Here is a 13,673-nt window from a genome sequence, read left to right as displayed (position 1 = left end):
GTGTGAGTTTCGTATAGGAGGTGTAATTTCGAGTTTTAGTTACTGTAATCGTAAATTCAGGCAGATTGTAGTGCAGTCGTTAGGCATTTGTACAGGTTAGTTAATACATTCTTTGCGTGTTTCGCTTGCGTGTTCTAGGCACGGACTCGTGTTTCAGTAACTGTTGTTCAACATCGATAGGATGGACAGGGACTGCGATTGCTGTGTTCGGATGAGGGCTGAGTTGGCATCCCTTCGCTCACAGCTGCAAGCGGCGCTGACTTCAGTCGCGCAGCTTGAGGCTGTTGCCAACAGGCACCACTGTGGGGAGTCGGACTTAGGTACCACGGGGATCTCAACCTCATCCCGTCTGTCCCTAGATCAGTCTGCTGCTGTGGTTGCCCCGGTTGCTGCCCGCAGTGGGGCTAAGCCCTTGCATGTGGTTGATTGGGAGGTCGTTCCAAGGCTTGGCAGGCAGCGAAAGACATCCCCGGAGGCTGATCAGAAAGCCTCCTCGGTGCGTCTGACAAACAGATTTCAGGCACTGTCTCTGGCTGAGCCAGTTGCAGCTGCCTGCTCTGTTTCAAAGGTCATTCTCAGCCTTCAAAGTCCGGGCAATCGCAGAGGGTGGGCTTATTGGTAGTTGGGAGCTCCAATGTGATGCGTGTAATGGGGCCCCTTAGGGAAATGGTGGCTAAGGAGGGGAAGAAATCCAGTGTGTGCAATCAGTGTGCATTCTGGGAGGAGTCATTCCTGATTAGAAAGGGTCCTTCCGGATGCCATGAAGAGCACAGGGTGCAACCAGCTGCAGGTGGTGGCGCATGTCGGCACTAATGACATGTGTCGCTTTGGATCTGAGGAAATTCCCCCGGGATTCCAGCGGCTATCTGATTTGGTGAAGACTGCCGGTCTTGCTTACGAGATGAAGGCAGAGCTCACTATCTGCAGCATCATTGACAGAACTGACTGCGGACCTTTGTTGCAGAGCCGGGTGGAGGGTCTGAATCAGAGGCTCAGACGGTTTTGTGACTGTGTTGGCTACAGATTCCTTGACTTGCGCCATAGGGTGGTGGGGTTTCAGGTTCCGCTGAATAGGTCAGGAGTTCACTACACTCAGCTGGCGGCTACATGGGTAGCGGAGGCTGCGTGGCATAGACTGGGCGGTTTTTTAGGTTAGAAGGCCTCGGGGAAAGTATGGGGTGGCCTGCAATCTCAAAGGGTGCTTGGCAAATGCAGGACGTGCTTGGATCAAGGAACAGTCGGAATTATAGTTGTAAATTGTTGTAGTTGTGCTGGGAAAGTCCCTGAGCTTCAAGCGCTGATAGAAAGCACAGAAGCTGAAATCATTATAGGTACAGAAAGCTGGCTAAAGCCTGAAATAAGTTCTGCAGAAATTTTTACGAAGTCTCAGACGGTGTTCAGGAAACATAGATTAGGCAGAATTGGTGGTGAAGTGTTTCTGTCTGTCAGTAGTGGTTTATCTTGTAGTGAAGTCGAAGTAGATACTCCGTGCGAATTGGTATGGGTTAAGTTAATAATTTGCTCCTTCTACCAACCCCCAGACTTCGATGATATAGTTGCGGAACAGTTCAGAGAAAATTTGAGTCTCGTAACAAATAAATACCCCACTCATACGGTTATAGTTGGTGGGGACTTCAACCTTCCCTCGATATGTTGGCAAAAATACTTAATCAAAACCGGTGGTAGGCAGAAAACATCTTCCGAGATTGTCCTAAATGCTTTCTCCGAAAATTATTTTGAGCAGTTAGTCCACGAACTCACGCGAATTGTAAATGGTTGCGAAAACACACTTGACCTCTTAGCCACAAACAATCCAGAGCTGATAGAGAGCATCATGACTGATACAGGGATTAGTGATCACAAGGTTGTTGTAGCTAGGCTCAACACCGTTTCTTCCAAATGCACCAGAAACAAACGCAAAATAAAGCGGATAAATTGTCACTAGAAGCCTTCCTAAGAGACAATCTCTGTCCCTTCTGAACTGACTATGCAAATGTAGGTGAGATGTGGCTCAAATTTAAAGATATAGTAGCAACATCAATTGAGAGATTCGTACCTCATAAATTGGTAAGAGATGGAACTGATCCCCCGTGGTACACAAAACAGGTCCGAATGCTGTTGCAGAGGCAACGGAAAAAGCATGCGAAGTTCAGAAGAACGTGAAATTTGGCACAGACTTCAATGCGAGATGCCTTTAATAGGTTCGACAACGAAACATTGTTTCGAAATTTGGCAGAAAATCCGAAGAAATTCCGGTCGTATGTAAAGTACACAAGCGGCAAGACGCAGTCAATACCTTTGCTGCGCAGTGCCGATGTTACTGTTACCGACGAGTGTGCCGCTAAAGTGGAGTTATTGAACGCTGTTTTCAGAAATTCCTTCACCAGGGAAGACGAATAGAATATTCCAGAATTTGAAGCACGAACAGCTGCTAGCATGAGTTTCTTAGAAGTAGGTACCTTAGGGGTTGCGAAGCAACTCAAATCGCTTGATATGGGCAAGTCTTCAGGTCCTGATTGTATACCGATTAGGTTCCTTTCAGATTACGCTGATACAATAGCTCCCTACTTAACACTCATATACAGCCGCTCGCTCACCGATAGATTTGTACCTACAGATTGGAAAATTGTGCAGGTCGAACCAGTGTTTAAGAAGGGTAGTAGGAGTAATCCATCTAACTACAGTCCTATATCATTGACGTCGGTTTGCAGTACGGTTTTGGAGCATATACAGTATTCAAACATTATGAATCACCTCGAAGGGAACGATCTATTGATACATAATCAGCATGCTTTCAGAAGACATTGCTCTTGTGCAATGCGGCTAGCTCTTTATTCGCACGAAGTAATGGCCGCTATCGACAGGGGATCTCAAGTTGATTCCGTATTTCAAGATTTCCGGAAAGCTTTTGACATCGTTCCTCACAAGCGACTTCTAATCAAGCTGCTGGCCTATGGGGTATCATCTCAATTGTGCGACTGGATTCGTGATTTCCTGTCAGGAAGGTCGCAGTTCGTAGTAATAGACGGCAAATCATCGAGTAAAACTGAAGTGATATCAGGTGTCCCCCGGGGAAGCATCCTGGGACCTCTGCTGTTCCTGATCTATAGAAATGGCCTGGGTGACAATCTGAGCAGTTCTCTTAGGTTGTTCACAGATGATGCTGTAATTTACCGTCTAGTAAGGTCATCCGAAGACCAGTGTCAGTTGCAAAGCGATTTAGAAAAGATTGCTGTATGGTGTGTCAGGTGGCAGTTGACGCTAAATAATGAAAAGTGTGAGGTGATCCACATGAGTTCCAAAAGAAATCTGTTGGAATTCGATTACTTGATAAATAGTACAATTCTCAAGGCTGTCAATTCAACTAAGTACCTGGGTGTTAAAATTACGAACAACTTCAGTTGTTTTGTATTATCACGTAATAGGGGGGAGAGTGTGGCAGATATGATATGCGAGTTGGGATGGAAGTAATTACAGCAAAGACTTTTTCATCGCGGCAATATCTTTTTACGAAATTTCAGTCATCAACTTTCTCTTCCGAATGCAAAAATATTTTGTTGAGCCCAACCTACATAGGTAGGAATGATCATCAAAATAAAATAAGAGAAATCAGAGCTCGAACAGAAAGGTTTAGGTGTTCGTTTTTCCCGCGCGCTGTTAGGGAGTGGAATGGTGGAGAGATAGTATGATTGTGGTTCGATGAACCCTCTGTCAAGCACTTAAATGTGAATTGCAGAGTAGTCATGTAGATGTAGACTGCTTCACAGCCTGTGCCATCTGGATCCTTCTCTCTGACACCAGCTTTTCGGAATTGCACAGCTGGGAATATTCCCTAAAATGTATCCTGTGTTCCTGTAACCCTCCTGGTCTCAACCTTTGTTAGTCATTATCCTTACCCATCTAGACCCTTCCCTGTTCCCATTTCAGCAATACACAGAGTTCATTCTACCAAAGCACGCAGTCTTTTTATTTATTTCCTATTCTGCTACCCCTGCCTCTCTCCCCCACCTCCCGTTTAACATTCCACTGCACCTAGCTGTCCTACTCTCTAAGCTGCTGTACTCTCTAACTCGCCCCTGCACATTCCAAGCAGCACTTTACTGTCCCCCCACCCCTACCCTGTTATCCCTCCCATTCCCTGCCCAAGTCTCTTCCATACCCCCACCTGGTTGCCTCTCCCATAATGTGGTGCTGCACCCATTCTTCCTCCAGGTGCAGTTTTCTAACTTTCCGACAGACTTTTTGTTGTGCCTTTTTGCAACTCAGCATCTGCACCATATGGTGAGTTGCACCTATCCTTCTCATTATATTGATAATAAATTAGTGATGGTTCATACTGAACAACTAGTTTCCATCATATTCTTCACATGCCGAGGGTTCTTAGAGAGGATGCATTGTCTTATGACAACAAGCACATAACAAGAAGTACACAACTTATATTTTGCTGCACCATCAGCTGTGCTACTGGCTAGCATCGCTGCTTCTGGATAATGGGGTCCCGGGTTCGATTCCCGACCAGGTTGGGGATTTTTCTCTGCCCAATCACTGGGTGTTTGTGTTGTCCTCCTCATCATCATCATCATATTAATCATCATTCCTGACAGTTGCTAGATAGGATTGAGATAAACAGTGGATTGTGTAAAAATTGGTATTTGTACGGGTGGTGATGACCGCGCAGTTGAGCGCCCCACAAATGAAACATCATTATCAGCCATACCAAGTGTTGGAAATAATGAACAGCTGTTAAATAAACATTCTGCCATCAGCTGAGCAGTGAGTGGCACGAGGATGTGTTCAGCAAGAATATGATATGTCAGCTAGTACGCCACCAGACATGTCAAAAACTGATCTTACACAACAGCTTGACCCATGTAATAAAAGAAAGTGTGTCCATTAGTTCACAGAAGAAGAACAAAGTACCAGCATTTCAAAAGCACGCTGCAAATGATGTGGTTGATAGACAACCAAATCAACTGATGGGCACCAGTTCGCATTCGAGGTGATGAAATGAAATTACTTGAAGCATCAAATGTTTACTAAGCAATCCATCTCATGGTCATTTGCAACATCAGGCTCTGGCCACTTGTGCCCAAACACTTGACTTCACACTGTCCCTAACCCTGGTACGGCACAAACAGGATGAAGTACAAACATGTCCCAGAAAAATAACTCTAGATGGACACGTACGCAGCACATGTCCACATCCTCATACCAATTGCCTGTCAACTTGCACCACCTAAAATATTTTTCCTCGTACAACACCCACTCCCTCTAGTCCTGTCTGCCACAGCAGTCTCTCTGCTAGTTGGACAATGGAATGGAGTTGATACAAATTTATCACTACTATTGGCCTCATCTCACTCTGCTCCACCCGAAACAATCTCTGACTCAAAAGTGCCCCATTCTGACATGCAGTAGAGTCCAAGATTGGATATGATTGTACCCTAACCCTAAAGAAGCTGTTTTTGACCCACTCCATCCAGATAGAGCGTTACCTTGTGTTCCATTAAGGGGAAGATAAGTTAGGTGCATGTTTAGAAGGTGTTGTATTTTTATTCCAGCTCAATCATGGTTTGTGTAGTCACTATTGCCGTGTATTAAAATGATCCCTTTGGATCATTGTTTCCATCCCACACTGCTGTGACCAAGTTTGTTATTCTGCTTATTGTGTTACAGCTTCCTTATTTGCAATAGTAGTGACATGGACATTTCATTTTTTCCTAATGTGTTTAACTTTAGTTTGTGGACGTTCATAATCTGATGATCCAGCAGTGGCAAGACCTTCAAAGAGTAATCATAAAGTTTTGATTTCCACCCCAGAAAAAATAAAGTTAAACAATAAATGTAATATATGTAATGGCTATTAGAGGCACCAGAGGTTAGTCTTTAGACCGTAGCAAATAAGACAGAAAATGAAATTGAGGGTAGGAAAAGCTGAAATGCTTAACTCTACTTTCAAATGTTTGTTTACAAAGGAAAACTCGGGAGAATTGATCCAATTTATACCTCGTACCACTGCAAAGGCGAGTGAAATCAGTATTAGTGTCAGTGTTATTAGGAAATGGCTGAAATAATTAAAATTGAACTAAGCTCCAGGACACAATTGAACCTCTATCAGGTCCTATATTGAATTTCTGGCTGATTTAGCACCTCTTCTATCTATAATCTGTCATAGACTCCTTGAACAAAAGCTCTGCCATGTAGTTGAAAGAAAGCAACAGGTCACATCTATCTACAAGAAGGGTAGTAGAAGTGATACACAAAACTACTGTCCAGTATCCTTGGCATCAATTTGTTGCAGACTCTTAGAACATATTCTGATCTCAAACATAAGTAGGTATCTTGAACATAATAACCAGATTAGATCTGATAACATCGATCATATGAGATTCAACTTGTACTTTTCACACGTGACCTATTGAAAGCTTTGGATCAAGGCAGTCGGATGGATGCAGTATTTCTTGATTGCCGAAAACCATTTGACTCAGTGCTACACCTACACTTATTGTCAAAAGTACAATTGTATAGGATATCAAGTGAAACTTATGACTGGGTTGAGGACTTTTTGGTAGGTAGGACACAGAATATTATCTTGGATGGAGATTCATCATCATCAGATGTAGAAGTAATTTTGGGTGTGCCGCAGGGAAGTGTGTCAGGACTCTTGCTGTTCGTGTTGTATAGTAATGACGTTACAGGCAATACTATCAGTAAACTCAGTCAGTTTGCAATCGATGCAGTTGTATGTAGTGCAGTATTGTCTGAAAGAAGCCGCATTAATATTCTGTCAGATCTTAATATGATTTCAAAGTGGTGCAAATATTGGCAACTTACTTTAAATGTTCAGAATGTAAATTTGTGCACTTCACAAAATGAAAAAACCTAGTTTCCTGTGACTATAATGTCAAAGAGTCACTATTGGAATCAGCCTACTAATATAAATACCTGGGTGTAACACTTCGTAGGGATATGAAATGGAATGAACATGTAGGCTCAGTCTTGGGTAAAGCAGGTGATATACTTCGGTTTATTGGTAGAATACTGGGGAAGTGCAACCAATCTACAAAGGAGATTGCTCAACTATTTGGGACCCATACCAAACAGAACTAATGTGATACTGAACATATGCAGAGAAGGGCAGCACTCATGGAAAGGTGTTACAGAGAGCTAGAGAAACTGAACTGGCAGACTCTTGAAGTTAGATGTGAACTATCCTGAGAAAGTCTACTAACAAAGTTTTAAGAACCAGCTTTAAATGATGACACTAGGAATATACTACAACCTACTTTGTATGGCTCACATAGGGTTCATGAGGACAAGATTAGAATAATTACAGCACACACAAAGAGGCATTCAGTCTGTCATTCTTCCTATGCTCTATATGTGAATGGGACAGAAAGGAACTCTAGCAACCCATACAATAGGATGTACTGTCTGCTTTGCACTTCATGGTGGATTGCAGAATATGCATGTAGATGTACATGTTGCACACATTGAAATCTCTGTGACATGGATTGTAGCACAGTGTTAGAGGAGATGAAAAGAATTGGTGCGGACAATCCTCACTTTTATGAATGGGTCACAACTTTCATTTTGGCTTCTAGTTCCTTGCTACGGTACTGTGGTGCGAAGATTTCAATATGTAGCAGGACCCTAAACATGTACCTGCAAACAAACATGTTATTTTATTTATTTTATCATGTTACTTTATTTATTTTATTTTGACTACCATTTCTATCAACTATGGTGGATTTAACATGACACATATATTTGCTGGTTTTAATTCCAGTGTTCTGTTAAAGATGATTGAAAGTGATACTTTTCCTTATTAATATGCTAGAACATTCAGAAATCCTCTTCCCAGTTATGTTACAGAAATTAGAAAGACAGTGCTCATGTTGCCGCAGTGTTTGGAACATTATGTGACTGAGATGCCTAGCCATTAAACCTTATACTAATATAACAGTTCAATGTAGATTGTGTAAGATTCACAGTATCAGCACATTTGGTTGTTACCAGATTGTGAGTACCTGATGAACGGTACACTCTGTGTCCGTGATTATGTGGGCTGTGAGCTTGTTCTGTGCTTCTGTGACAAGGATATTGTTATAACGTCAGCTTGAACACGCACATTTCAGAGACGACACAATACATGTAAGTCACAGAGCAAGTAGACAAAGTAAGACATGTGTACACGGTAACAGTCAAATCAGCACTGAGTCCAAGTCTAGCAGCTGCTGTCTGGCTGGCCACTTAGGTGGCGCGGCTGCTGCATCGCTGGCAGACAGCGCCACAGGTAGAGGATGCGCGTAACTGCACGGCGGCACTTTGAAAGATCAGCGAGTCACAACACTTTTCCCCCCTTTGAATGTTTTGCACTGGTCTTGGTGGAGGTGGCCTGGAGATTGCTAACGTCCATAGGTGTTGTTTGACTAGCCGTAAAGTCTCGAGGAGGAGGCTTCCCGTATGGACGGAAGTGTCCCTGATGATAACAGGTCGAGATGACAGCAGACGTAGAGGTCGAATCTGCTGGGGCTCCGTGCACCAATTTGCCCGTTGCGGCAAGTCCGGTTGTTATAACAGGTGACATGGGCGATGTGTCGGCGTCCGTAGGAGGAGGAGATGAATAGAGTTGCTCAGACAGATGATGGTCATCCGGTTCCTGCATGGGTACGTCTCCTGGTGGTGTCTGTTCTTGTGCTGGCACCCAGATGATGGTGAGAGTGCTGCATTGTGTGTAATGAAAGTTGCCAAGATCCCGAGCATCAGGTAGAGCCGAAGGTGGTGTAGCGGCGTTTGGAACAGGCTTTGCTGGCACACGAAGCAAAAGCTGGTCTGATTGACGCACTGCAACACCCGCGTCTGTCTGGATTTCATACAGGTGTCGGCCACGGTGTCGTAAGATGCGCCCAGGACTCCATTTTGGCCGTCTGCCATATCCCCACACCCATACAAGTTCGCCGGCAATGAACCGGCCAAGCAAAGGTACCCGTTGCCATGAGGTGGAAGGCCGCAGAAGATGAAGTAGCGTGCGGGGCTGTCGGCCACGTAAAAGCTCAGCCAGGCTGTGGTTGCTCATGGGGGTGAAATGGTAAGAAGCCAGAAATTGAAGAAGCACATCGTCAGCAGCAGAAGAAGTCAAGAGTTTCCTCATCTGAGCCTTATATGTGCGTACCAGACGTTCAGCCTCACCGTTTGACTGTGAATGGAATGAAGGGACCATGACGTGCATGAAGCTGTGACGGGCACAAAAATCCGAATAATTCGGAAGAGGCAAATGGCGGACCATTATGAGTAACGAGAGTAGAGGGAAGGCCTTCCAAAGAGAAAATGCGAGCTAGAGCATTTGTGGTTGCCGTGGTGGTAGGCGACGTGCAACGGACAATGAAAGGAAAGTTAGAGTAGGTATCAGTTACGAGTGGCCAATAAGTACCTAAAAATGGTCCCGCGAAGTCAGCATGAATATGCTCCAAGTTTTCTCACGCGAAGGCCACGGTGACAAAGATGACTTCAGGGCAGCGGCCTGTGACACTCAACGGCCACAGGCAGCGGCCATGTTTGCAATTTCAGAGCCGATGCCAGGCCAGTACATGTGATGGCGCGCCAGAGATTTTGTGCGAGACACACCCCAGTGAAGGAGGCGCAAGACCGATGCACGCAAAGACGCAGGTGCCACAACACGCGGTGAAGCATTGTCGGTGGAAAGAGGGATAACACCATCCCTAGCCATGGGGCGGTAGCGCAAAGCGTAGTAGTTCCGCAATGGATTAGAAGTCTTAGCGGACGGACGATCTGGCCAACCTTTCTGAATAAAGCACAAAACCCGGGAGAGGGTAGGGACAGAACCTATAGCAACCGCCAGCTGGTCCGCGGTGATGGGGAACCCGCTGCTCAGCAACATCTAGGTGGAAACTCAAAAGTTCGTCCCTATCAAATGCCAGATCAGTACCCATGGGAAGGCGAGACAGTGCATCAGCATTCGCATGTTGAGTCGTCGGCCGGAAATGAATCTCGTAATTGAAACAAGACAAGTAAAGAGCCCAATGCTGGAGGCGGAAACAAGGAAACAAGTGGTTTGTGGTCCATAACAAGATGAAATTTGGATCCATAAAGCAAAACACCAAACTTATGAAAAGCTTAAATGATGGCCAAAGCTTCTTTTTCAATTTGAGAATATTTTCGTTGGGCATCTATGAGTGTTTTGGAGGCATAACCAATGGGTTGTTCAGAACCGTCAGAAAAACGGTGCGCAAGGACTACACCAACCCCGTATTGAGAGGTGTCCATGGCAAGAACGAGATGTTGGCCAGGTTGATAAGTAGCCAGGCACGGGACCTGTTTCAGCATAGTCTTCAATTTTTGGAAAGCCGCATCGCATGACGCGGACCAGTGAAAGGGCATGTTTTTATGCAACAGGCGATGCAGTGGCTGAGTCTCTGAAGCCACAGACGATAAAAACCTGTGATAGTATGCTATTTTCCTCAAGAAAGCCTACAGTTCTTTAACAGATAGAGGGCGAAGAAGGGCATCGATCGCAGTGACAGTTTGCTGAAGTGGACGAATACCATCCCGAGAGAGTTGGAACCCCAAGTACGTGATAGATGCCTGAAAAAATTGTGATTTCTGAAGATTACACTTAAGACCAGCAGTCTGTAAGACATGAAAAAGTGTGCGGAGATTCTGAAGATGATCTTCAGTGGCAGAGCCAGTGACAACAATATTGGTATTGATAGAGGACGAAAGGCGTGTTAAGGACCAGAAACTGCCGGTGAACAGTGTTGAGAGGAAGTTGATGATAAGCTTCTGACAAGTCAGTTTTAGAAAAATACTGGCCTCCAGCAAGTTTAGTGAACAAAGTTACTACGCTCGCCGATTACACTCAGTCGGTTGTGAGCTCTGCAGGATCCATGTACTCATTTATATTTATGTGACAAACCGTAATTCTAGGGCTACATTTCATTTTGACAAATGGAGCTATGCTGATATTTGTAAAAACGGTGATGGTACATTAGTCCTTACTAATGCAAAATTGCCACCTTCTGAAGAAGAGAAATTTATATTTGTCGAAACCTAGGTAAAGAATTCTTTACCCATTGCAACTGGTCGGCTGTTTATAATTTTATTATTAATTTTTGCTTTCTTTTCTCTCTCATCGACACGAGTTATAAGTGTCATCATGACAGGCAACTACACGCGCTTGGATGTGTGTCCTTGACCACACCATTTGCTCTCTTCTCCTCCCTCCCCCTCCCCCCCCCCCCCATTCCCAGCCCCACCCTTTCTTTTCTTTTCTCTTTATGTTGTAGCCTCCTCGTTCCTTACACAATGCCACATCAGCTATGTCCCCTTCCAGAAGTGCTGGTATGTCTATCTTGCCAACAATTTGTCAAAAGTTAATGTTGATATGGCCGCGGAGGGTGAGTATGTGTGTTGTACAAAATTTAGAAGAATGTAAGATAAAAAATGGATGCAACTGATTGATCTTTAAATGTACCTCTCACTGTGTGTCGATTAATAACTCTGCCCACAATTTTTGTATGCTATTTACTTTCTGATAATTTCATCACTGCAGTATCTGTCTTGCTTTCATGTGCAAGAAAATAACTGTTAATTTTATCCACGTTGGGAGTTGTGACTGATTTACATTTGTAGACCATAAAGGAAAGATCATCAGCCTTCAGTTACAAACTTAGTTTTTATTTAAAGTATAATAGGTTTCAAGTCCTGGAGGGTCATATAAAAGTTTTTAACATAGTCTCTTGTCATTATCTGTTTGCTGCTTATGTTATCATTTACATGGATTTAAAGTGTAGATAATTTACACCCTTCAATAGGTTAGTATTTTAAATACTGGTTGCTTATAAACATACTTCTTATAGCAACTGTGTAGACTTGAAGTATAGAAAATTTGTGTTGTAAATATAGAAAATTTGAGATGGAAAAAAAAGAAAAGAAAAAAAAAAACCAACCTTAAATTATTCACTCACTGGTAGAAGCAGACGAGTGGGTACTGCCAAGTACAGATAATCATGAAATAATATGTTAAGCATCTCAGGGATTAAAATGCACCATGCTTAAAAGTAGAAACAGAGTTTGAAACTCAAGGCTGATGATTTCAACTTAATGTTCTTAGTAGTTGTTAGCAGTACAATTAATGGTGCAGTTAAACACCTTTTTGTTATTGCAAGTTTGTGAATTTTTTACTTAATCAAAAATATATGTATTTTTATTTCAATAGAAATCAACCTTTTTCAGGGGGTGCAGATAGTAACAAAGGAAAAAGTAAGAAATGGAGAAAAATTCTTCAGTTTCCTCACATATCACAGTGCATTGATTTGAAAAACAAAATAGGTAAGACTACAGCTGTAATAATAAGTACTAATTATAAATAAATACATAAATAAACAAAAGGAAAGTGTTTTCAGTATTTTATAAGGACACACACACACACACACACACACACACACACACACACACACACACACACACACACACACACACAAACCAGAAAACCTAAATCAGGGTGGATGCACAGAGCAAACTTCAGCCTCCTGAATATGGGGTTAGTGTCTTAACAACTACACTGCCTCATTCCGTTGGTCCCTTTAGAGACTGTGTGTGTGTGTGTGTGTGTGTGTGTGTGTGTGTGTGTGTGTGTGTGTGTGTGTGTTTATTTATTTATTTATTTGGAAGGAGGCCTTTTGGGTGAAAGCTCAGGCTCTTCTTGTTGTGCCTGATTGAGATTGAACATCTCTGCTATGTGGCAAGTACAACCTGTACTTTTCAAAATATTTTCATTATCTGCAACATCACTGGTATATATTAAGGAAAGAATTGGATGCCCCATACACTACTGAGAGGGGCCATCTATGTTTGTGTTTCTCATTTGACAATTGTTTTAGCAAAAAATTACCTTCAGCAGATGTATGAACGCTCTCTTCCTTCTGCACCCTTGTTTCTCAAGTAGGTGTGGAACCACTTGTTGGCTATTCCTCTTATACATAGCACTACTTGCTTATTTTGTAATATTTTGAGGTCAACAGTGGCAGAAGCCTTGAACAAGTCTAAGAATATGCTAGTAAAACAGGCACTCTTGTCACGGGCTTCAAGGACCAGTTTTATTAACTGTTTAATGGCTAGTTCTGCACTACTATTACTTTTGAAACCAACCTGTGCTTCATTAAAATATGATACTTATTCATCTAACTCATTAGCCATCTTTCATGATTGATTAAATTATTTTTGGTATTGCAGAGAGTAGGGAAAGTGGGTTAGAGTTTTCAGTACTCCCCATGCTACCTTTCTGTCGTAAGTGATTGCAGCAAAGTTGATAGAAGATTTTTAACTATTCACCATGTCGTGCAGCAGCCCATCACATTAAATATTATAATGTGTGCTTTACATCTTGTGAATCAGAATGAGAGGAACAGCCTCTAAAACAAAAAAGGAAAGCTGGTGTCATAAGATCCATTGGACTAGATTACCATATTATTTTTTGGACTAGTTGTGGGAAAGGCACTTGTAATGAATTGATGTCTGTGTGGAACAGTAGCAAGACATACATGATTGTGAAGTGGCCAGTGTGTCTTGATACTTCAGTACGTTACTTGACTGACTGGAACGTGGCTGTGCTGTTGCAATGTTTGGTTTGGACCCATCTTTGGCGAATATTT

At 43.0% G+C, this 13,673-nt stretch overlaps 1 protein-coding gene across 2 annotated transcripts in view; it reads left to right on the top strand.

The window, feature by feature from the left end:
* The window catches only part of LOC126356366 (G protein-coupled receptor kinase 2), a 152,868-nt gene that overhangs the window by 21,010 nt on the left and 118,185 nt on the right, over positions 1–13,673 (top strand). For both annotated transcript variants that reach the window (XM_050007352.1, XM_050007353.1), the window contains exon 2: positions 12,256–12,351. In XM_050007352.1, coding sequence (XP_049863309.1) covers positions 12,256–12,351 — 96 coding nt within the window. The remainder of the gene's footprint in view (positions 1–12,255; positions 12,352–13,673) is intronic.

The sequence above is a fragment of the Schistocerca gregaria genome, chromosome 3 (genome assembly GCF_023897955.1).
Source record: "Schistocerca gregaria isolate iqSchGreg1 chromosome 3, iqSchGreg1.2, whole genome shotgun sequence".
Taxonomy (NCBI): domain Eukaryota; kingdom Metazoa; phylum Arthropoda; class Insecta; order Orthoptera; family Acrididae; genus Schistocerca; species Schistocerca gregaria.
Note: the sequence above shows the minus strand (reverse complement) of the source record. Positions and strands in the feature narration are given on the sequence as shown.